General features: G+C 39.1%; 1 protein-coding gene across 1 annotated transcript; it reads right to left on the reverse strand.

Annotated features, from left to right (window-relative positions):
• Positions 1–640: 640 nt before the first annotated feature.
• LOC145101869 (uncharacterized) lies at positions 641–2,324 on the reverse strand. The gene has a single exon (XM_079039157.1). The coding sequence runs from the start codon at positions 2,233–2,235 to the stop codon at positions 850–852; it is 1,386 nt and encodes a 461-aa protein (XP_078895283.1). The 5' UTR covers positions 2,236–2,324; the 3' UTR covers positions 641–849.
• Positions 2,325–23,028: the final 20,704 nt, after the last annotated feature.

Here is a 23,028-nt window from a genome sequence, read left to right on the forward strand (position 1 = left end):
ACCAAAGGCTTGGACATCCTGGGAACGAAGTGTTTTGTCATTTGCTTTCTAATAATTTTATTTCGTGTATTAAAATTGTTTCGGATGTTATTTGTAATGCTTGTCAATTAGGCAAACATGTCATTCTTCCATTTTATAGTTCTAATAAAGTCGTGAACTACTCGTTTGATTTGATTCATTCTCACATTTGGACATCTCCTTTACCAAGCTTGAGTGGTCTTAAATACTATGTCATCTTCTAAGATCATTACTCACATTTCTTATGGGTCTACCCCATCAAACATAAAAGCCACACTATCTCAAAATTCTTGTATTTTCACAAACTTGTCAAAACTCAATTCAACAGAGACATCAAAGCTTTCTAATGTGATCACAGGGGCGAATTTGAGAACAACGCCCTTTGAACCATCTTTGACACAAATGGCATACTCATACGTTTTTCATGCCCAACTACATCCCAACAAAATAACAAATCCGAACGCATGCTTCAAACAATTAATAACCTTATTCGTTCTCTTCTTTTTCAATCTCATATTCCTCCCACGTATTGGGTTGAAGCTAACTCCTCAACCGCCTTCCATCCAAATTCATCGAAAATAATACCCCTTACTTTAAACTATATCAAAAGCAACCAACAAGCTAAATAATACATGACTAATAATAACTAATATGTAATGATTAAAATTACAATAATTAAAGGATTATCCATCCTTGTTTGTACGAAGACAAAAATAATATTCCAAAGCAAAACTCTTTCACACATATATTATGCACGATTCTCATATATATTTTCTAACTTGTTTCCACAGCTTCCTCAAGCCTCTGCAGGTTTGTTCTTAACGATCCATATCAAGAAACAGGATCCCCACTCGTCTCATCACCTTCTTCACGATCCACACAATCCAAATGAGTACCAAAGTCACACTCTTGGCAGTAATACGTCCAGTGACCCAGAGGCACAACCAGATTACACACATCACAATAGAATGTGTACTCATCTCCCATCAATGGGCACTCATAAAACAGCTTAAGAGCGTGCACATGATCACTGCGCTTCACTGTGTCCTTCAACGTTGCACACTTAACATGTAGATTATGTTCACATGTCGAACAGTGATAGAAAAAGCCAGTACCTTCTCTGAAGCATGCATCACAAGTAAACGTGCGATTTTCCTTACTATATGGCGATGTGGAGAGAAGGGCAAGAGGATGAGCTGGATGAGATTCGTGTAAAATCTCTCTCTCCAGATGAAAGCAAGATTCATGAAGTTGAAAGTGACAATTTTCTTCAACACATGAATAACCTATGCCAACCAGAGTTTCTTGACATCCTGAGCAAGCTATCTCCTTTTTTCCATGTTTTAAGTTTACCAAAACTAAATCATGAGGGTGGGTAAAGTGTTTGGTCCCTTGAATTTTCTTTCTATTTTGACCAGCTTCCAGACGGGGAGATGACTGTTCAAATGGAGCACTATTTGGAACAGAAGCAAAAGCTGTATATTGAGGTATAGTCGAATTTTGGGCACTTGTGGGAGCACTAGTAAAATTTTGAGATGTATAAGCATTTTGGGCACTTATAATCGGATTTTGAGCACTAGTAGGAAGAGGAAACGGCGGATTTTGAGCACTAGTAGGAAAAGGAAACGGGGAAGCATTTTGAGGCATGTAAGAGTTGTGGGTAACAGTCGTTGCATATTGAGCATGAACTGGAATCGGTGTTGGAATATGCGTGGGAATCGGAATCGAAACGGCTGCAAAATTAGGGACCATGGAAGAATTTGGGACATGAAAATGTGCAGGTGGCACTAATTCTTGGTTCTGATGAAAAAGATTATGTGGATGAGGAGTAGTAGTAGTACTTACCTGATGTGGTTGATGAAAATTTGTAGCACCAGATATGGAATAAGCACATTGGACATGGAGATCAAAATCACAATCTGGACATGAATAGGAGAAGCCAGTTCCAATGATTTTGCAGGAATTGCAATAGAAAGAATTGGAAGGGTAGGTAGGGTAAGGAACCAAGGCGAGAGGGTGAAGAGGGTGTGATGGATGTTTCCGGGAACGGGATGCGTGAAAACATTGCTCGTGGAGGAAGAAATTGCAGTGCCAACAAGCATATACGGTGTTGGTGGCTGAAGAGTTGCAGCCGGAGCAAGAGACATCGGCACCTTCTGGTATATCATGCATCATTAGGTTGTGTGTGTGACTGAAATGCTTGTATCCAGACTCCATCGGTCTCTAGTGTTTTTTGGGGACAATTACTTTGTTCAATGGGAAGAAACTGATGCATACATAACAAGTAGAATAGTAGTCGGAATTGGAATACGATGGGGGACTTGGTCAAGATCAGCCACAATTACCTGTTATATTCTTTCGTTGACTTCATTATTTTTTGAAGTCTACTCTTAGCTGGTTTGCTGACTTTTTGGGCAATTATTAGTGTGAAGAAACTGATAGATTTATACAAGGAGTTCCTTTTTTTTTTTTGGAAACCCATAGATACTTTTGATCCATTTAAATCATGAATTTGTGATCATTTAGTGGCAATTTTCTTTTTTCATTAAAAACCAAATATAATAATGTGCTTTCATATATCTATTAAAACGAGGATAGTAACTTCGTAGGGGTTGATCATAAATTTTTTTAACTCTTAACATAAAATGGTCGTGAAACATTAGTTTAAGCATATCATAAAATAATTTTAACGGACAAAATATAACTAAAATTGTTTTAATGGACAAAATATAGTAGCATGGTTTTTTGAGCATGAGACATAATATGTTTTAAATTTTCCCTGTTTTTTTATGTAAAAGGCTAAAATATTTAAAAAATTAATAGTTATGTAACCGTACCTGATGGGAACCCGAAACCTTAACCCGAGTTGACCGGGTAAATTCCCGAGTTGACTGGGGACAGGGACGGGGATATTTATTGCCCGTATACAAAAAACAAGGATGGGGATGAGGATGGTTCTACATACATATCAGGTACCGGTACTCGTACCTAAACCGGCCCCGATGGGTACCCTAAATGGATATACGTTTTCGTTTTGTAAATTAAACGGATACACATATATGTGTAGCAAACAATAAGCATGATATGATTGTATATGATGTACTAGAGTTTGTATATCATAAAATTTAAGAAATGGTTTTTAAGTTTTATATGTCATTCATCAGGAAATAAAATCAAATCTGACCCATGTGTCATGAGTGAGCTTCTCGACAAGTGTGTTTCATTTAAATCTAGCTAGGTATGTATGATTTGATTCCCAACATATTTTTAAGCTTATAAAACAGTAATTTTTAAGAAATAACTGTCAGTTTGAAGCTTATAACGATGCCATTCTAAAAGGTTAAAAATGTGTCATTTTTCAGGTAAAAAATCTACCATTTAAATTCTTACAAAACCGAGTTTTTAATGCTAAAAAATGTCATTTTAAAGTTTAAATACTGTCATTTTGACCATTTTACCCCTACTGGTTGTTATTGCTTGGTTGATGCCTTTATATTTTAAAAATTTTCCCTTGGTTATTTTTTTGACTCCTCATTGAATATGGTGGACATAGTAGAGCTCATTGTTCTCAAAATTTTGGGATATGTTCTAACTTCTAAGTTGGACCATTGTTCCCCTTGATTTTGCTTTGGTTGTCTCTTTGTGCATTTACGAAGTATCATGCTACTTAATACTACACTGCCCTTTATGTGCATTTGAAGTACATTTCCTCTATGGTTTCATGTTGGATAGTACATTATTGTTGTTGGATTAACATATGGTTTACTTTTGCGTATTTTTTATCCAAGGATTTGGTTTATCAAGAATCAACCATAACACATATTGTTATCTCTTATCGTAGCATGCTTATTGAAGACTTTGTTTCAAATTAATGATTTTGTCTATCATCTGTATTAAACATTCAAATCATAAAATGTAATTATCCAAGAAACGTGGGTATAATTTGTTTTGTTATTGTTACCTTGCATTTTTTTTAAATTTTGTTTGTTATATGTTATTAATTTTTCGTAATACTAAACCTACCAAATGATATATTTGAATGCTAATATGGAGGTGTTCGGACTTGTTGGTATGATCTGGTCCTATTTAGTTTAATGGTTCTTTTATATATTTCAAATATTTAAATACTATATTTCTTTGAGTGGTTAATAGCAAAATAATAGTAATTTTGGTGTTAAGTTTACTGTAAAAAAAAATTAATTAGTTTGCTTAACTAAATTCTTTGAGTATGAACATCCTTTCAATTCTACTATGTCACATACATCGAAAATAGGATTTTGAGATTTATAGGTAAAATAAGAAAATGAAGCAAGCACTATGTAACTCTTAAAGCTTTTCGAGCTTTTAAATAAAGATTGATGATTAAACATTGTTTTTGAGTAATGTAATGACATGTTAGAGTTTAACTTAATACAACTCAATTTAACGCAGAGTGAATTATCCACTCGTATCATATTAAACATTTTTTGTTGTAATAACATGATTAAACAAAGATCAAATATATTAATAGACTTCAATTGGTTTGTAGTTAGCATAACCTTTTGAATGTTTATTTTACTACATTAAGTGTGAAATCCAAATTTCGTTTATTATTATTAGACTAGAGAAAAACTTCTTAAAAGTTTCATTATAAAAAACAAGCATTCACTCAAATATCATAGTAAATATCATAGTAAGTGTAATTTCTTTTCATTTTCTATTTTGTTAAAAAGTATATTGTAGTTATGTTTCGTAGGAACATTGGCCTTAATTTCGTATACTTCATTTGTTTTTAGTAATTTTTTAACCCAAACTAATCTTATGATCTTATAAAGTTAAATTAATAAAATTCATACTTATATTACAACTGATATGCATATGACATTCAATATCTATTTTTTTTCTTTCAAGTATAGTGTTAACTTTTTATAATATCAAGATTGTCATCAATAAAAATAAATATTATGTAAATTTTGAAAAATATTAACATAATCTATTATTACATATCATAAACATGGTTATTTTATAAATGACCTGATATGAGTTACACTTAATGAAAACATGTTAAATGGCTAATATAAATATATTATTTAAAAACCGTTTCATCCAACCTTAAACAAGTGAATTAATCTTATATGAATGAACAACTATCTTATCCCGTTTTTTTTTTCTTTTTTTGGAAAGAAGTTTCTTTCTTAACGAAGGTGTCCAAGTCAACTTATACTCACCACGATTGTACTATTTGTTGTCTCAACACCGACCATTAACAGTGTGAGTGTTCCTTGAGAAATTACATGTTTCCCAATGAAATTAATTGTCGAAAATAACTATTCGTCGCCGCCGCTTTGTGTGGGCACACAACTAATATGTATATATATATATATATATATATATATATATATATATATATATATAGGGGCTTAGGAAATATGTGGTTGTTATATACCTAATATTAGGTATAAAACCATCAAAAACTAAATAGTTTTAACTAAATTCAATCAAATCTCTCTATCATATTTCTTGTATCCTCTATTAGAATACATGATAGGATTTGTACATATTCTTATAGAGTTTTAAATATTTAATTTTGCATCACAAACCTTGTATAAGAATACATTATCAACTACCTATAAGCCTTCATATTCAAAATTAATATAGAAAACTATAGTGAAAGATTGAAATTATTCATTAAAAACTCAATAAACTTCTTCCCATAACACATCCAAAAGAACCATGCAAATGCACATATGGTAGGTGTCAAAGAAAGTTATGAAGCCTACTAGAGGTCTAATATAAACAAGACATTCGAAATACATAGATGTCAAGGATAAATTATTAAATCAGAAATAATATGAGCTTAAAAGCAATAGAAAGAAACTAACAATGAAAAAAAGTATGTTTTTTAATCAAAATGAAGTCAATTTTGATGGTTCTATGCCTAATATTACATACATGACAGCCACATATTCACTTTTCCATATATATCTGTGTGTGTGTGACATCCCCATTTTCACGGCCAGAAAAGACCAGTTTAATTTATGCTTTTAAAATAATTTCAGAGTAATCTTTTGATTTAAAAGAGTTGTGGAATTTGTTCCCAAAACAAAATGTGATAAGAATTTATCAAAGCATTTCTTAAACAAAAGTATTTTGCAATATATAACAAAAATCTCGGGATGTCATGTTCCGATACAGACCAAAAACATAAACAGTACAAAATAGACCTTACCACAGTTATTTACAACTACTGATCTATAATCCAAAATATCTTAATAAGTTATCCAACTTATGTTCTGGTGCGACTACCTGTAATACAAAGAAAAACTGAGTGGGTCAGGCTTAGGAGTCTGGTGAACATTTAGGGTTTTCAACCCATAAATAATAAACTTATTATGTTTAAACATTAAACAATGGGTTTAGGTCATTTTTGGTCACTAAACTTTTGGTTTTTTCCTCATTTGGTCACTTAACTATTTTTAAGTTTTAAAAGGTCATCAAACTTTTGATTTTGTACTCATTTAGTCACTTAACTTTTGATTTGGTCACATTTAGTCACCCAACTTTTAGATTTATGCTCATTTAGTCACCTAACTTTTAAAATTGTGCTCATTTAGTCATTAAACTTTTTAAAAAAATTTAAAAGTTTAGTGACTAAATGAACACAGTTTTAAAAGTTTGGTAACTAAATGTGACCAAAACAAAAGTTAAGTGACTAAATGAGCACAAAGCCAAAAGTTTGATGACCTTTTAAAACTTAAAAAGAGTTAAGTGACCAAATGAGCACAAAACCAAAAGTTAAGTGACCAAAAATGACCTAAACCCTTAAACAATCAACCAAATTTCTCATCCCCGTTATCTTCTTTATTCTTAAAGATCTCATGAATCATCTATCATTTACTCATTCATTCCTAAGGGTTATCCTAAGGAATAGGCACAAAGCCCATATGTGCCTATGGCGCAGCTGCCTATGTTATTTATTAGGCGCAACTGCCAATAACATCATTTATTCTCTAATTGGTATAGTTGCCAATATTATTTATTAGGCGCAGCTGCCAACAACATCATTCATTCTCTAATTGGCATAGTTTCCAATATTATTTATTAGGCGCAGCTGCCAATGTTATTTATTAGGCGCAGCTGTCAATAACATCTATATCATCTTTCATCCTTCATTCTTTATCTACCCATGTTTTACCCAACATATTTGTAGATATAAAATAGATATACAGTTTAAAACCTATATAAAACATTCATTCATCATCCATCTCAAATAAGCAAACAACATATATACACATAGCACGTATTTTATATAAAATACTTCATATCTATGTGTAAGATGAAAGTGACTATACACTCACTTGATAAGACGATGATCGGACAACACTACGGCTCTTAAAGTAATATTCTTCGATGAAACCGGAATGTTTTCTCAGAAACCGTACTTCTCGCGGGCAGAGCTTCAGCTTGAAAACTCTTTTTCTCGGGATCTTCGGGGCTTCGGTTCTTGCTTCGGGTGTCGGGATTGATACCGGGGCTTCGGGGGTATAACTTGCCAAGAAAAAGGAAGAATAAGTGTGAAAGAGAAGAAATTGAGCAACCTTCCCCGGCTGGTCTCGCATCCTATTTATAGGGTGAGCCTGGCCACCGAACACAATGTGTTCCCTCTAGGAACGCAGCGCGTTCCCTGAATGTTGGGCGTTCATCCGAACGCATCGCTTAGGAGAGGGGCGAAGGTCTTATCCGATGACAGTTGAGTCAGCGACGACGTGGCCCAACCGAGGCCAAGTAAACGAACGCAGGGCGTTCCCTCTTCAGATAAGCTTAGAATTCTTATTTGTTTTTATTTAAAAACTTCAAAAATTCATATCTTTTGCATACGAGCTCCGTTTTATACATTCTTTACATCCATGCATAGGTGAGATTATGGTCTACAACTCTCGTTTAGACTCCATCGGCTAATTTTGATGTTATTTTTATTATATTATTTTTAGTAGGCCGGGATAGGAAAACTCCGTTACAAATTCATAACTTCTTCATCCGACGTCCGTTTTCGTCTGTCTTTTTACCGTTGAACTACTATCGACGAGATCTTCAATTCTCGTTTAGATTGTTTCGGCTAGAAATCGCTCTATCTTAAATTCACTATTTACGTCATACAGTGTCGTAATGGATCTGTCACAGCTAGCCTTTTTGCTAGGAAATTTCATCCTCAAGTAAGCAAGGACTATTGTGAGACTTGTGCTAACACACATAAGTGTACAATATGAGTTCCTAAGGAGCCATGTAGTGTTAGAATGCAAAGCTCTCCAAGTATATCGAATCTCTCCCAAATCTCTCCAAGTATGTGAAATCTCTCTCAAATCTCTCTAAGTATGTGAAATCTTTCCAAGTATATTGAATCTCTCCCAAATCCCTCCAAGTATGTGAATTCTCTCATAAATCTCTCCAAGTATGTGAAATCTCTCTCAAATCTCTCCAAGTATGTGAAATCTCTCTAAGTATATTGAATCTCTCCCAAATCTCTCCAAGTATGTGAAATCTCTCCCAAATCTCTCCAAGTATGTAAAATCTCTCCCAAATCTCTCCAAGTATGTGAAATCTCTCCTAAATCTCTCTAAGTATGTGAAATCTCTCCAAAATCTCTCCAAGTATGCGAAATCTCTCTAAGTATGTGAAATATATTTAAGTATATTGAATCTCTCCCAAATCTCTCCAAATATGTGAAATCTCTCCAAAATCTCTCCACGTATCTCAAATCTCTCTAAGTACCTTCCTCAGTCGAAAACAGCTTAAAATCGAAAGAGGAAAACCCAAAAGGATCCTCTTGGTCCGGAACCCTCTTGGTCCAGAATGCCTTCTAAGGGACTGACGACAGTCCCTGGCATAGTGCCCCTCCTTGCCACATTTGTGGCACCCACCTCCTGCTCGACAAACCCCTGAATGAGCTTTGCCACACTTTCCACAAGTGCGGCTCTGATGACCCCCGGACCATGTATCAGCGGTTTTAGACCGCTTAGGCGCCGGCTGAGACTGTGTCGGTGCCTGACGCTGCTCCTTCAGCTGCAGCTCTATCTCCAACTCACGTCGTCGCGCGGCTTCCTAAAGATCCAGAAGGGTATCGCAACGCTGTGTAGCCACAAACTATCGTATATCCGTCTTAAGCATACTCAGATAACGGGTCATCTGAGATTGCTCCGACGCAAACTCCAGGAAAAACATAGCCCTCTCCGTGAACATCTGGGTAATCTCCATCACTGACTCCCCATCTTGTCTTAAGGTCAAAAACTCCTGAGCAAGCCGCTCCCGTTCCACGCGCGGAACGTAGCAGGTGCGAAACATATCCCGAAACTGCTCCCAGGTAATACCAACCCTCTGATCATCAGTATACAACCCAGTCGTCAGCCTCCACCAGTCCTTCGCCCCAAGCCTCAGCAGGTTCAGGGCACACCTGACCTTCTGGTCAGCAGGGCATGAACACGTGAAGAAACATCCCTCCACGTCAGATAACCACCTCATCGCCCAAATAGCATCCTGTGTACCATCAAATGTCGGGGGCTTCGTATTGTCGAAGTCCCGGTACTGGAAAGCCCTGTCGGCTCCTCCTCCTCCTCCTCCAACCCCTACAGCAGTTACAGCCGAAGTGGCTACAGCGGCAACAGTCTCTGCTAGAGCGGCATACCGCTCATCAAAATATTCGACCATCGCGGTCTTAATCGACCCAAACATCTCTGGCAGTTGCGCTCGAAACGCAGCAGCAATCTCGTCATGCATGATCTCCCGAATCTGGGCATCCAACTCCTCAGTCCCTATCTGAACCACGGGCTCAGGTGCTACCGGCACCTCCAATCCTCCGTTTCCTGACCCTGATCCGGATCCGGATCCGGATCCCGAAGCGACACGTCTCGTCACCACCATACTACAAACACACTCAATGACTCAGACAAATCATATAATGATGGAAGACCAATTACCCTCAATCCCTAGTGGTTGTGACTTCCTTGATACGCATATGGGTCCTGTGCTTCCAGTAGTATGGGCCCTACTACCTTCCACACCTACCCATATTTGTCTCAAGTATCACCACAACGTCCCAAACTATATTTAACATAATATGCGCTCAACCCTCACTAACATGGGACATCGCCTAACTAGCAACTGATCCTGCAGTTCCGCACCACTCACACATCCATGAAACTTCCATCATCCCCTGCAGCGCTAGTGTACACTGGCTGCACATAGCGCTGGACCTGATAGACTTTTGAATATCCGATCCTACACTAAGGTCGAATCGGACATTCTCAGGCTATAAGATCTTGACTACCCACAGCCATGATGCATACACTAAACATCTACAGTTATGATGTCAATCCCGTATACAAGAAACCCTAGGCTAATAGGTATCATACAATCAGGCCATTCTATCATGCGATTCCTGAAAATACCTAGCCTAGCACTAGCATGTTGTTCTAACATATCGGAATATCAAATAATCGTATGGTACTTTGGGGCTTACTTACAGGCTTCGGCTGATCGTACCCTCTGCATCCTCCATCCTTTATTTGGAAAACCATTTTAAAACTTATTTCCCGAAAATCTCCTTGATTTGAGACTGGATTCATACGAGTGTTCCTCCAATTCACTCAAATCAAGGCTCTGATACCAACTTGTCACATCCATAAAATTTATGCTAAATTTAAACTTTTAACACTAACAAAAGAGTCAAATAGTAATTGTTTTTACAAAACATTTCCAATTCTTTTATCATCAGAGTGTCCCAAAATAGATCATAAGGATGAGGAGCGGTACGGTCACGCCTTTGCCTTCCCCCGCTCTCCTAAAGTACCTGAAACAATAAACTAAAAAATGTAAGCCCGAGGGCTTAGTGAGCTACCCCCAAAATACCAATACCACATTGGCAGAAACCAAAGCCATAACGATCAATCAAACAGCATACATACTGGGCCATTGGTCAGACTGGTCCGCCCTACTGGGCCTACAGTCTATCTGAATCTATCTCGAGCCTTCAGCATGACTGGTCCACCGCATGGGCCGACAGTCTCCTCGGACCGCTCAGATGGTGTGTTGGCCTTCAGCACAAAGTAGGACCGCCTCAACCTAACCAACCAGCAACTAACCATGTACGCATACTATCATATACTGGCACATACACATAGCAAACATATCTATCTCAATTACCATCAATCATAAAGTTTCACTTGTAACTAGAGCATCGACCTAACACGTCACTAACATACCAATCCTTACAGATCATAAAAGCATATCATACTATCTATCCTGATTTCTATCTAATAGATCAGAATCATATGTAGCATACCGTGACAACCGATCTAACCGATCTCTAGCATAACAACCATCCTAAACAGGATGAATTCTAACATAGCAATCACATAACACCCATCCTAAACCAGGATGAAATATAACATGGCAATAACAAAGCAACCCTCCTAGACCAGGATGTAAATCATAAAGGGTCGGCCTTGGTGCCGTAGACCCTAACAATATAGTGAGGATAACTCACCTTGCAGATGTCGGTTCGAATGCAAACTCCAACTATCGGATCACTTAACACCGGCTCCACCACTTATAACCATAGCACAATATACTCATAAGTTCTCACTCTTATGAGACACCCCATAACCTCTTAGTGATTCATGATCAAGGTCAAAATCCTTAGTCAAGGTCAACAGTCCATGTTGACCTCAACTCGCCGAGTACACTCGGCCACTCGCCGAGTCCATGGAACACATTCCAACTCGTTGAGTCATCGGAGTGACTCGTCGAGTTCCTTCGAATCCTGATCAATCATTAAGTCCACCCGTCGAGTTTCCTCCTTGCCACTCGACGGGTACACACGCATGCATATCCTAGGGAAAAGCCATCCGACTCGCCGATTTATTCTTCAACTCGTCGAGTTTTATGGTGATCTTCATCGGACTCGCCGAGTTGTTCATCTAACTCACCGAGTTCAATGACCATCTTCATGTGACTCGCCAAGTTCATTCTTGCGACTCACCGAGTCCATCCAGTCCTCTTTCCATACAGACTTGTTTTGAGCCATGCAGCAGCTCCAAATCACAGATCCAAGCTTCTAGGGCATACTTACCACGTAAAGTTGCAAACTTTACGTGCATGCATGGTTATAAAGGCTCCAAATGTCTATTTTAAGTTCTTAATGGAGCTTTTAGTCCAAGAGGGACTTCCACCACAACCAATACCGCAACTTTATGACTCTAGCATCCAAGGAGGGTCCAGATCTGAAGTTACAAGTTCAAATCTAGCCCATAGCTCAACATCCCAACTTGAAAATCCATAAAAATCCCTAGAACTCAACAAAAGGGAAGAAAAGGAAGTAAGAATGGCACTTTCATACCTTCAAACGATGCTAGCTGAGGCAAAACCCGCTTCCCACTCCTTTCTTGCTTCAATTTCCTTTGCACTCTTAGCTTCCTTCCTAAAAGTCCTCTTTCCTAAGCTTCAAACCCACACCAAAACACACACACAAATTAGGGTTTCAAGGGCTCTCAAAGACTGTAAGGATCCCCAAAGGAGGCTGAGGCTCCTTTAAATAGGGGTGCAAACCCTGGGATTTAGGGTTTCATCTGCCAACTCCTACTCGTCGAGTCCCAATAGTGGACTCGCCGAGTAGGTCACTAAACAGGTGTTCTCACCCCGCTGCTACTCGACGAGTAGGTCGACCAACTCGTCGAGTAGAGCTTCATCCCTAAATTCTTAATTAATTAATACTTGAGGATCGGGGCGTTACATTTTATTTGTGAGAAGGTGACGGTTACTGCTGTTGTGATAGCAGCCTAGACCATGGTCGGATCATAAGTTGGTGGTAGAGGTGGTGTTGGTATCGTACCCGACCTGGGTCTTAGGTTTGGACGAGGAGGCATCGCGCTGCCAAGAATTAAAAATGAAAGATTATTAGTTTTGGTGGTTGAGGGTTGAATAGCTAAAGATAAACTCAAGAACTCGAATGAAATGCACAGAATTAACACACGAAAGAGATATGCCCTATATATATTAAACATATGGTTGCGTTACATCCGAAGTTAGAACAAAATTGACCTTTCTAAAGGTCTCTGATTATAGAAAGTTAAAGAAAGTAAGACTTTTACCCGATGGTCCTATTCTATATCAAAATTTGGGAGTTAGGCGAGTACTACTCACGGCACAGATTGCGCTTGGAGCTCGATTCCGCATCCGATTGCTTGGCTCCCATGAGACGCCTGTCAAAAGCAGCTTGTTGCTCCCTCAGATCTCTCATTTCGGAGAGAGCTGCAGTCATTTGCTCTTGGAGAGAGTTGGTGTGGAGTTGAGTATTCCCCTTGTAGCATGTCAAGGCGTCGGATATCAGCTGCGTTATCCTCCATCCTCATGTCAACCTCGTGAATCCAGTTTGCTTGGACTCCGGATTGATAAGCTTGATTGGCAAGTTTGCCTACCATAACCGGGAGTGCTCGATCAACTGAACTTCCTCCGCTGACATCGTAGAAGTCCCGACACATACCGTAAGGAGGACGCAGTCCTTGCTGCTGACTCCAATGGTGGATGTGGCTTCCCCAGACGGGAGTTGGTCCTTGAAATCCCATCCTGAGGTCGAACGGATGGAGGTCGGACGGCTGGCGGATTGATTACCTCAGGCTCTGAGGCTGAGCTATCTGAATCTTCCTCTTCCTCGTCTTCCATGGGTTCCTCCTCGGGGTCGTCTACAATTCATCCCTCATTACCTTGGTTGGGGTAGTAGGGGTTGCTGAGGTGATGGAATCCAGCCATTGAGTCTATACAAGAATAGGGTTAAGAATTGACTATAAGCTAAAGCATGTAAAGTTTACCCTTAAGTTTGACGGTTGAAGATACCCAAATACTCTAATAGTATTCTTAATGATATGCTCTTGGTAAGTTTTAAATTTGTTGTCCACTGCAGACACTCCCTGGCATACGTTAGTCGGCTCTCGAAAAATATAGTTGATCAGACTATATTCATCCCAGTTCTGATTACATGTCCCAAGGCACACCTGCATTGCACCGTTTATTTATAAGACTTCTATATTGATCTATTTATGACACTGTTATTAAGAAATGAATGCATGCCTACTTTACAAAGATTAAATAAATTTAATTTTTAAAAGTATGACTCTTACTCAAAGTGTTTTTGCCCAGTTGTGTTTATAGTTGTATACCAAAAATGGTTTTGATATACTTAATTCACTATAAATGATGCTCTGATACCAATCTGTCACACCCCCAAACCAAAACGGCGGAAACGTTCGGGGGCGGAGGACGTCATATTCAGTATCATAACAGTTCATAGTAAGGAAAGTACACACCACCATACACATAAAGGTTTCAAAATGTTTACATAATTGTAGTTGTTACATGTTCAAAAGATAAATACATAAACATCTTTCAAAAGAAGTAATTAACGTCAGAGCGTTAATCCCTAAAAGTTGGTTTCCAAACCTGCTTAGCGGTTCCCTGAGAATACAAGTTATTTCAAAGGAAAAGTGTCAACAATTAAGTTGGTGAGTTCATAAGCGGTTTTGAGAAAATGTATGTCATTCCAAAGTTCGTGCGTTTTCCAAGAAAATCCCTTATTTTCTTATAAAAGTATGAAATGTATATGAATGTTCACGTTGTGAATTGTAAATAGTTGTACCCGGAAAATCCCTTATTTTCCTATTAGTTGATTGTTTTGGATACAGGAAAATCCCTTATTTTCCTAAAGTAACAGGCAGTCTCTAATGTCCAAGACCGAAAATCGCAAGCAACTGACATGTTTAAAAGTTGAGGCATAGTTTTATATAGTAAAGCTATAAGAAGATCGCACTTGTTAGATGAAGAATAGTTTTAATAGCTACTCGTTCATAAAATCAGAATACCATAATAATTGTCTATATGGTGAGTTTTATAACCATACTAAACATAATATGCCTGTGGCGACGGTCTTCAAGCGTCGAAACGTTTATGACAAACTGTCACCCAAAGGACTGTAGCTAACAGTCAGGGCGCGGGATCATGACTTCCCGTATAGATCTATACACATTTGACACGCTCTCCAAACGGGAGACTCTGGTTATAATAGACAGGACTTTAGGTAGTACCTTTTAACAAAAAGGTAGCATTGAAGATGTAATCGTCTCACGGATTCTCAATTAAGTCTGTATTAAAGTGATAGTTTTGTATGCAACGTTTATCCTCTTTCACAATGTTTGAAAAGCATGAATCATAAGTTCTTTAAATGCATAAAATGGTTTAACAAGGATGGCTACCCTGGATACTATGCATTTTGTATAAATCTAGTGCATGTAAGGTATAACAAGAGTTTTCACGTTTTCACTCGGGATTAACCGGGTGTTTACTTGTATTCTCCACCGAAATGTATTAAAGGTACATTATAAAGTATTTGAAGGTGTATAAAAGAGGTATGAACTCACTTGATTGAAGTGGTTGTTTTGAAGTAGTCGAGAGAAGAATCGAGCAGAACTTCGACTAGAGAGAGTTCAAATCTCGGGATTCTCGGGGATCTCAGGAGTGTAGAACTTCCTTCAGGACTCGAGTATAAAAAACCGGGGCTTCGGGAAGGCTTATCGAGGTAATCACGCAGAGTAACGACACTTAGATGGAAAGAGATGAGCACCAAACCCGGCACCCTTAAGCTTCTATTTATAGGGGCTGATTTGGGGTCTCACGTCGTTAGTTTTGGATTTCTCACGTCGTGAGCCTTAGTCAGCATGATCCTCTTCGACGATTTGACGTGGCTGACACTCTGGAACCCATCAGTCACGAGCTCACGTCGTGAGCATGGTCCCCTCACGTCGGGAGGCTGAGTCAGCCTCGAGTTTTGTGTCCCGAACTTGTAAAATCCATAACTTTCGCGTACGAGCTCCGATTTCGACGTTCTTTATATGCACGCGTAGGTGTGAAAAGGCTCTACAACTCTCGTTTAGACTCTGTCAGCTAATTTTGACTTTATTTTTATTATATTATTTTTAATAGGCCAGGCCTGGAAAAGTCCGTTTAAATTCCATAACTCCTTCATCTGATGTCCATTTTCGTCAGATTTTTTACTGTTGTACTCCTATTGTCGGGGTCTTCAACTTTCGTTCAGGTTGTGTATGCTAAAGACCGTTCGATCTTTATTTCGAGTTTTTAGCTGTCTACTGCTAAGTCAGAAACTTCCAAAAATCATAACTTCCTCAAACGAAGCCAGATTTGGGGCGTTCTTTTTATGTATGTTCATGGTTTTGGGATATCTATGACACTTATTTAGACACCTAAGTTTGAAAAGTATCTTATTGAAATTTCTCGTTTTATGCTTAACAGCGCTTTACCGGTAGTGTTACGGATCTTTTATTGATCATAACTCCTTCGTTATAACTCGGATTTTAGTTTTCTTTATATTTTTGGAAACCTTATCACGATATCTACCACATAGTGTGCCCAAACAAAGCTTTTTGAACATTTCATTTTCGATGATATTCTTATTACTTTACAAAGAGGTTACAAGACTCGACTTTTAGTCATTACATTAACCTTAAATAACGGGTTGTTACACACACCGCATCAGTGTTCACCCCAAGCCCTCCTCCTCGGATCCCAATAACAAGTGGTCTATGCTTCACAAGCTACTCTCACAGTACTCCTCTCAATGGCTCGCTCCTGCTAGATACTCATACTCAAAGCAATTCACTGATAGCAGAAATCCCTAGGCTAAGGCATCACAAATCAGGCCACCCTAGTCCTAACAGATGATTTACCTAGCCTATTCTCTAGCATGCAATATATCTCATAAAATATCTCGTAACACAAAATGAGGGTATTTTGGGAAATCACTACTCGGGCTCTGGCTAATTGTACACACTGCTCCGGCTCGTCTTCTCTTAAAATCTTTATCATTTTTAGAAAATTTATCTCATTTGAAAATCGTTCTCAAATCCTCAGTTTGAGTCCAAACACACCCGAGGGTGCATCCGAATCCCTGAAACCAAGGCTCTGATACTAACTTGTAACAACGTAAATTTTCAAACAAAAATTTCATTTTCAAACACAATAAATTCGTTTCATAATTCTCAAAATTACATATGTCTCAAATGTCAACAAATAAAACACAATATCAGAATCATAAAAACAATCACCCGCCAGTGTGTACAATCATGTCGGTGCCTTGCCGCGATCCTCGGAACTACCTGAAACACATAACACACAACACGGTAAGCATAAAGCTTAGTGAGTTCCCCAAAATACCACACACAACACATTAGCCACTCGAGGCTATAACTCAATAAGACCCTCCGATCAATGTATCTCAGTGGGACCCTCCGGTCCCACAACTCAGATGGACCCTTTGGTCCCTCAACTCAACAGCTCAATATAATACACAGTAAGCATATCACAAAACAAATAGCAGGATATCTCAAAACACATCTCTTCACATAAGACCCTCTGGTCACACATAAAGTTACCACACAAGGTAAGTATAATGAGAATACTCACCTCGTAAGCTAGCAAGTGAAAACCTCGTACTCGGAAATCTCGAACTCTACCCACCGGTCTAGCCTCCGCCTATCACATAATAATGATCGCTAATTGGTCCTCAAGAAGCTAGACTCACCCTTCCACACTCATAGAAGAGTAAAAGACCATTTTACCCCTCCATAAGCTCAATAGTTCACAACTTAACCAAACCCTAAAAGTCAACAGCAGGGAGTACGTTGCGCGTTCCACCTCCCTATGTTGGGCGTACTCGACTACTATACAGAATCGGGGTGCTCGATCCCTATGTTGCGCATACCTGGGGTTACACCCAGTGTACGCCCCAGTTTCACACTCCTCATGATATTTGTCTTAATTCGTTACGACATGGACTCATGTTTCAGATCTGGTCACTCTAATGTCCCTTAATCCCTAAAGTCAGTGACTTTAAGCCTTTGCATGGCTAAAAAGGTCACCAACACTCAAAACACACAACCCTTTTCCTTAAGAAGCTCACATCTCATGCATGGCTCACTCTTAACGTCCAAGATGGGATTTTTATGACTCTAAATCACAATATACAGTGAAAAGGGGTAGATCAAGGCCTTTGGAGCTCATTTACTCATAAAGTCTCCACCTTTTTGGACTAAAACCCTAAATACACCAAATGAATGAACCAAAGCAAAGGATAAGAAAGCTTGAAGCTTTATACTTTTTTAGGAAGCCTTTCACGTAGCTAAGCTCAGATCCAAACTCCTGGGATCTCACTCCTTCTCTTCCAAGCTCTTTCTCCACCTCAAGATCACAAAGGTGCACTCACAAGCTCCTAAATGCACTCTCCAGCTACAAGGACGAAGAATCAGGGTTTAGAGATTTTGGTGTCTGGGAATGGTGGCCATAAATGAGGCCATCATGTCCTTTAAATAGGGAGCTTGCTCACAATTAGGGTTTCATTATGTGCCTAGTACGCCCAGTGTACTAGGTGTCCATCCGCGTTACTAACATGCAAACGAGTATGCTAAGCGTACTCTCAAGTACGCCCCGCGTACTCGCTCACCACCTTTTTCTCAATTAAGGGTCAAAAATGAACAAAAGCTCAAGGTTAGGGTTTTATTTAATATTCCTGGACTTGGTATGTTACAATATTTTTCGCAGTTAATACCTATTGTTGTTGGTAATAATGTCGCCGCTAATGTTCGTTTATTTTAATCATCCATTTTCTGCTGCAGAAAAACTGATACGTAACGACATTAAGTGCAAAAAACATGAAAACCTAAATGCAGAAAAACGATCTAACAAAACACAAACTAATTCGACTAATCATCATCGTTTCCTCCGAAATCACTTGGTGGTTTATTCGTCGTGAACTATGCTAGAAGTTCCACAGTACACATCAGATCATTGAGAATTGATCGAAGATTCTCCAACTACATAATAAATAACAACATATAAACTTATAAGTTAAACAACATAAACCAAACTAACTAATTAACAATTACCAAAATATAAGCAAACTACTAATTACCAACATAAACCAATTACCAAACTAACAAACTATTAAATTACCATTTACCAAACTACCAAACTATCTAATTACCAAGTTAAAAAGTACCAAAAAAACCAATTACCAAAGTTTTTTACAAATAATCATCACAAACCAATTACTAAATCAACATGCATTTATTGATCATTATATATGTATATATGAGATTTTGAAATTAAATCGTCTTGTTTTACCTGCGATGGTTGTGACTGTGGTGGTGGTGGTTGTGATGATTATGCAATCGGCAGAGTGGTAGAAGGTTTTCGTCTAATGCCTCTAATATGGCCACGTCGAGAACCTAATACTTTCTCAAAACAAGCTCTTTCTTCAACTCATGTTAGATCTCTTTCTCCGTTTAACCCTTGAGTTTGTTCTAGAAGCTCGTGCACTAATTGATTCTATGTTTCCAAAAATGATTAACAATTAAGTATATAAACACTTAATTACATGATAAAATTATAATTGAATACTTACGTATTGATCCTTGGCTACATCACTAACAAATAAACCGTTCTTACCGGTATGAACAACGTGGAACGCTTCAACCCTCTTTAGGTTCTGTTTAACATTAAAAAATAGATTATAATTTAAATAAATAATTACATATATCGTATGTTGACTTTTTATAGCAAGTACTACTATACGAGCACAACCCCCCATGGTTTGCATATTGTTGATGTTCACAAACTTTTTTGTTTCTCTCTGAAGCCTTTTTTGTGTTCTTCAGTTTGAAATACTCAACTGATTTCTCCCAATTATCATTACACATATCTTTTAGGGGAAACTAATGCTCTCAGTATATCATCATACCCTTTGACTGTCAAAAAATATTCTTTGGCGTCAGCTTTACGATGCCTAAAATATTTTCTTAAAGCCACATCAAAACTCTCTAAGAACCTAGCACTCTCTGCATCCAGGGAAACCCGACCCAAATCAAACTTTGTCTACAAAAAAATTAAGTTAAGTAAAAACCACTCAGACCACACTTGTGGAAAGTACGGCAAGGTTCATGATGGTGCTTGCCAATCTTCTTCCGGATGCCACAAATGTGGCAGGCAAGGCCACATTGCGAGGGACTACCGTCAGCAGGCTCCAGTACCCAATACCAAGATTTGTTATCACTATGATCAGGTAGGCCATGTGAAGGCCAACTGTCCCCTGCTTGCTTGTAGACCGACGCAGGCTCTAATGTTGGGTACTCTGAGGATCACTGATGGGAGCCAGGGTAGGGCAGATCCCCCGAGGGCTCGATGTCACACTTTTCAGCTCACGACAGAGGAGGCCGGGGTGACACCAAATGTCGTGACCGGCATTTTCTATTTATTATTCTATTGGTTATATTTTATGCTATGCTCAAGTTTACGCTCTTAATAGGTACGTTCTTAGTGAACTATTTGTCTGCTCAATCATCATGAGTGATTCAGGATCTATAACTGGTGGCCAGGATAGGCTAGGGTTGACTGATGATCAGATACAGTAGTTGATTGTCGTTGAGGTGGCTACTGTTGTCCGGGGTGCTATTTCGAAGTTTTTTGGGTCTATTAATACCAAGATGATTGATGAGCGTTGTGTTACCCTGACTAAGACTGCTACTACTGCAGCCACCACAACCGTCGTTGCTATGGGAGGAAAATGAGGAGTTTCATTGCAGTATCGGGACTTCAGCAACACGAAGCCTCCAGAGTTCGACAGGTTCAAGGACCCAATCATTTTTATGAGGTGGTTATATGATTTGGAGGGTTGAATCTTCACATGTTCCTCTCCGCAGGACTAAAAGGTCGAGTGCACCCTGAACCTTCTTCGACTGGGCATGAAGGACTGGTCGAACCTGGTGACTGGTTCTCATACTCCTGAGCAGAGGACTATTGTTACTTGGGAGCAGTTCTCAGAGATGTTTCACACTAGGTATGTTCCCATGGTGGAGAGGGAGAGGTTGGCTCAGGAGTATCAGGATTTAAGGAAGAAGACGGATTCAGTGACAGAGATCACCAAGATGTTTACTGAGAGGGATCTTTTCTGCGCTGAGTATACTTGAGCATGTTCAAGACTGATATTCGGCAGTTTGTGTCAACCCAGTGTTATAGTACCCTCTTTTGTGCTTCAGGATGTTGCAAGGAGACGGGAGATTGAGATTGAGACTTAGAAGAAGGATCAGAGGCAGGCTCCCATTCAGTCACAACCTATAGTGAAGCGGTTCAACTCCGCTGATTCATGATCTGGGGGACAGAAGGGACGTAGTTATGGCAAGTGTGACAAGGTTCATGAGGGTGTTTGTCGATCTTCTTATAGGTACCACAAATGTGGCAAAGAGGGGCATTATGCGAAGGATTGTCGTCAGCAGACCCCATTAGCGAGCACCAGGATTTGTTACCATTGTGAGCAGGTTGGCCATGTGAAGGAAAACTATCCTTTGCTAGTCGTCAGGCCCATACAGGCACCATCCCCGACTACTTTGGGGGTCACGGATGGACACCAGGGCAGGGCAGAGCCCCCAAGGGCTCGAGGTCGTGCTTTCCAGTTTACAATTGAAGAGGCCAGGGCGGCGCCTGACGTCATTATTGGTATGTTTTTAGTTATTATTTCATCAAGTTATTTTCTGGTATGCTTAAGATTATGATTCTTCTAGGTACCTTCTTTGTGATTTCCTTGCCTGCTCTTGTGCTTTTTGACTCGGGTACGAGTCGGTCCATTGTGTCTCAGTCCTTTAGTTGGAATTTTGATATGACTCTTGGAGAGTTAGAGTGTCTGTTGTGGGTTTCCATCGCCAATGAACAAGGTGTTTCTACATTAAGCATTATTCGGGATTATACCTTGCAGATATTCATGGTGTCTTACCCGATCAATCTGATTCCTATCCCTATGGGGGGATGTGTGTGTGATAGTAGGGATGGACTGGTTGAGCAATTTTGGTGTATTGATTGACTGTGAGGGACAACGGGCTATAGTTCGAACCCCAAGTAGGAGATAAATGATCATTTATAGTGAGAGTACCTGGTTGGATCAACCTTTTGCTCTACTTCCAGGGCTTGGCAATATCTTCAACATGGATGTTTGGGATATCTTGCTTATGTCATTGACACTCGGATGGAGAAGGGGGTTTCAGTTTCATATGAGCCTCCTGTGAGGCAGGTTGATTTCAAGATTGATTTGGTTCCCGATGCAGCTCCGATTGCTAAGCCGTCGTACTGTATAGCACCACTAGATATTCAAGAGTTTTCATATCAACTTCAGGAGTTGTTAGGCAAGCAATTTATCAGACCGAGCAGTTTGCCTTGAGGAGCATCGATTTTGTTTGTCAATAAGAATGATGGTTCACAGCGAATGTGCATTGATTACCGAGAGTTGAACAAGTTAACAGTGAAGAACCGTTACCCACTTCTGCAGATTGATGACCTCTTCGATCAGCTGTAGGGTGCATCTTGGTTCTCTAAGATCGATTTGGGTTCAGGATATCACCTGATGAGGGTTAAAGAGGAGGACGTGGAGAAGACCGTGTTCCAAACTAGTTATGGTCATTACGAGTTTGTGGTGATGTCGTGTGGGCTCAATACGTCTGTAGCATTTATGGATTTAATGAACCGGGCATGCAGGTCGATGCTCGATCGATTAGTTATTGTTTTTATCGATGATATCCTAGTATATTCCAAGATCAAGGAGCAGAATGAGAGGCATCTTCAAGAGCTGCTGGGAATTTTAAGAAGGGAGTGGCTTTATGCCAAGTTCTCGAAGTGTGAGTTTTGGTTACGGGAGGTCCAGTTCTTGGGACACCTTGTTAAAGATTGAGGCAGTTATGCAGTGGGAAGTTCCGAAATCTCCTTTTGAGATTAGGAGTTTTTTGGGTTTAACAGGGTATTATTGTAGGTTTAATCAGGATTTCTCCAAGGTTACTATACCTTTCACTCGTTTGACGAGGAAGGGCATGGATTTCCGTTGGGGACCTAAGCAACAGGCTGCGTTCGTGACGCTGAGATAGAAATTATGTGAGGCAT

Source organism: Lactuca serriola, chromosome 4 (assembly GCF_051521515.1).
Source record: "Lactuca serriola cultivar US96UC23 chromosome 4, Lser_US96UC23_V15, whole genome shotgun sequence".
Taxonomy (NCBI): domain Eukaryota; kingdom Viridiplantae; phylum Streptophyta; class Magnoliopsida; order Asterales; family Asteraceae; genus Lactuca; species Lactuca serriola.

Bases quoted from the DNA above. Each gene is read 5' to 3' on its own strand.
- LOC145101869 (XM_079039157.1), bottom strand. From the start codon at position 2,235: ATGGAGTCTGGATACAAGCATTTCAGTCACACACACAACCTAATGATG.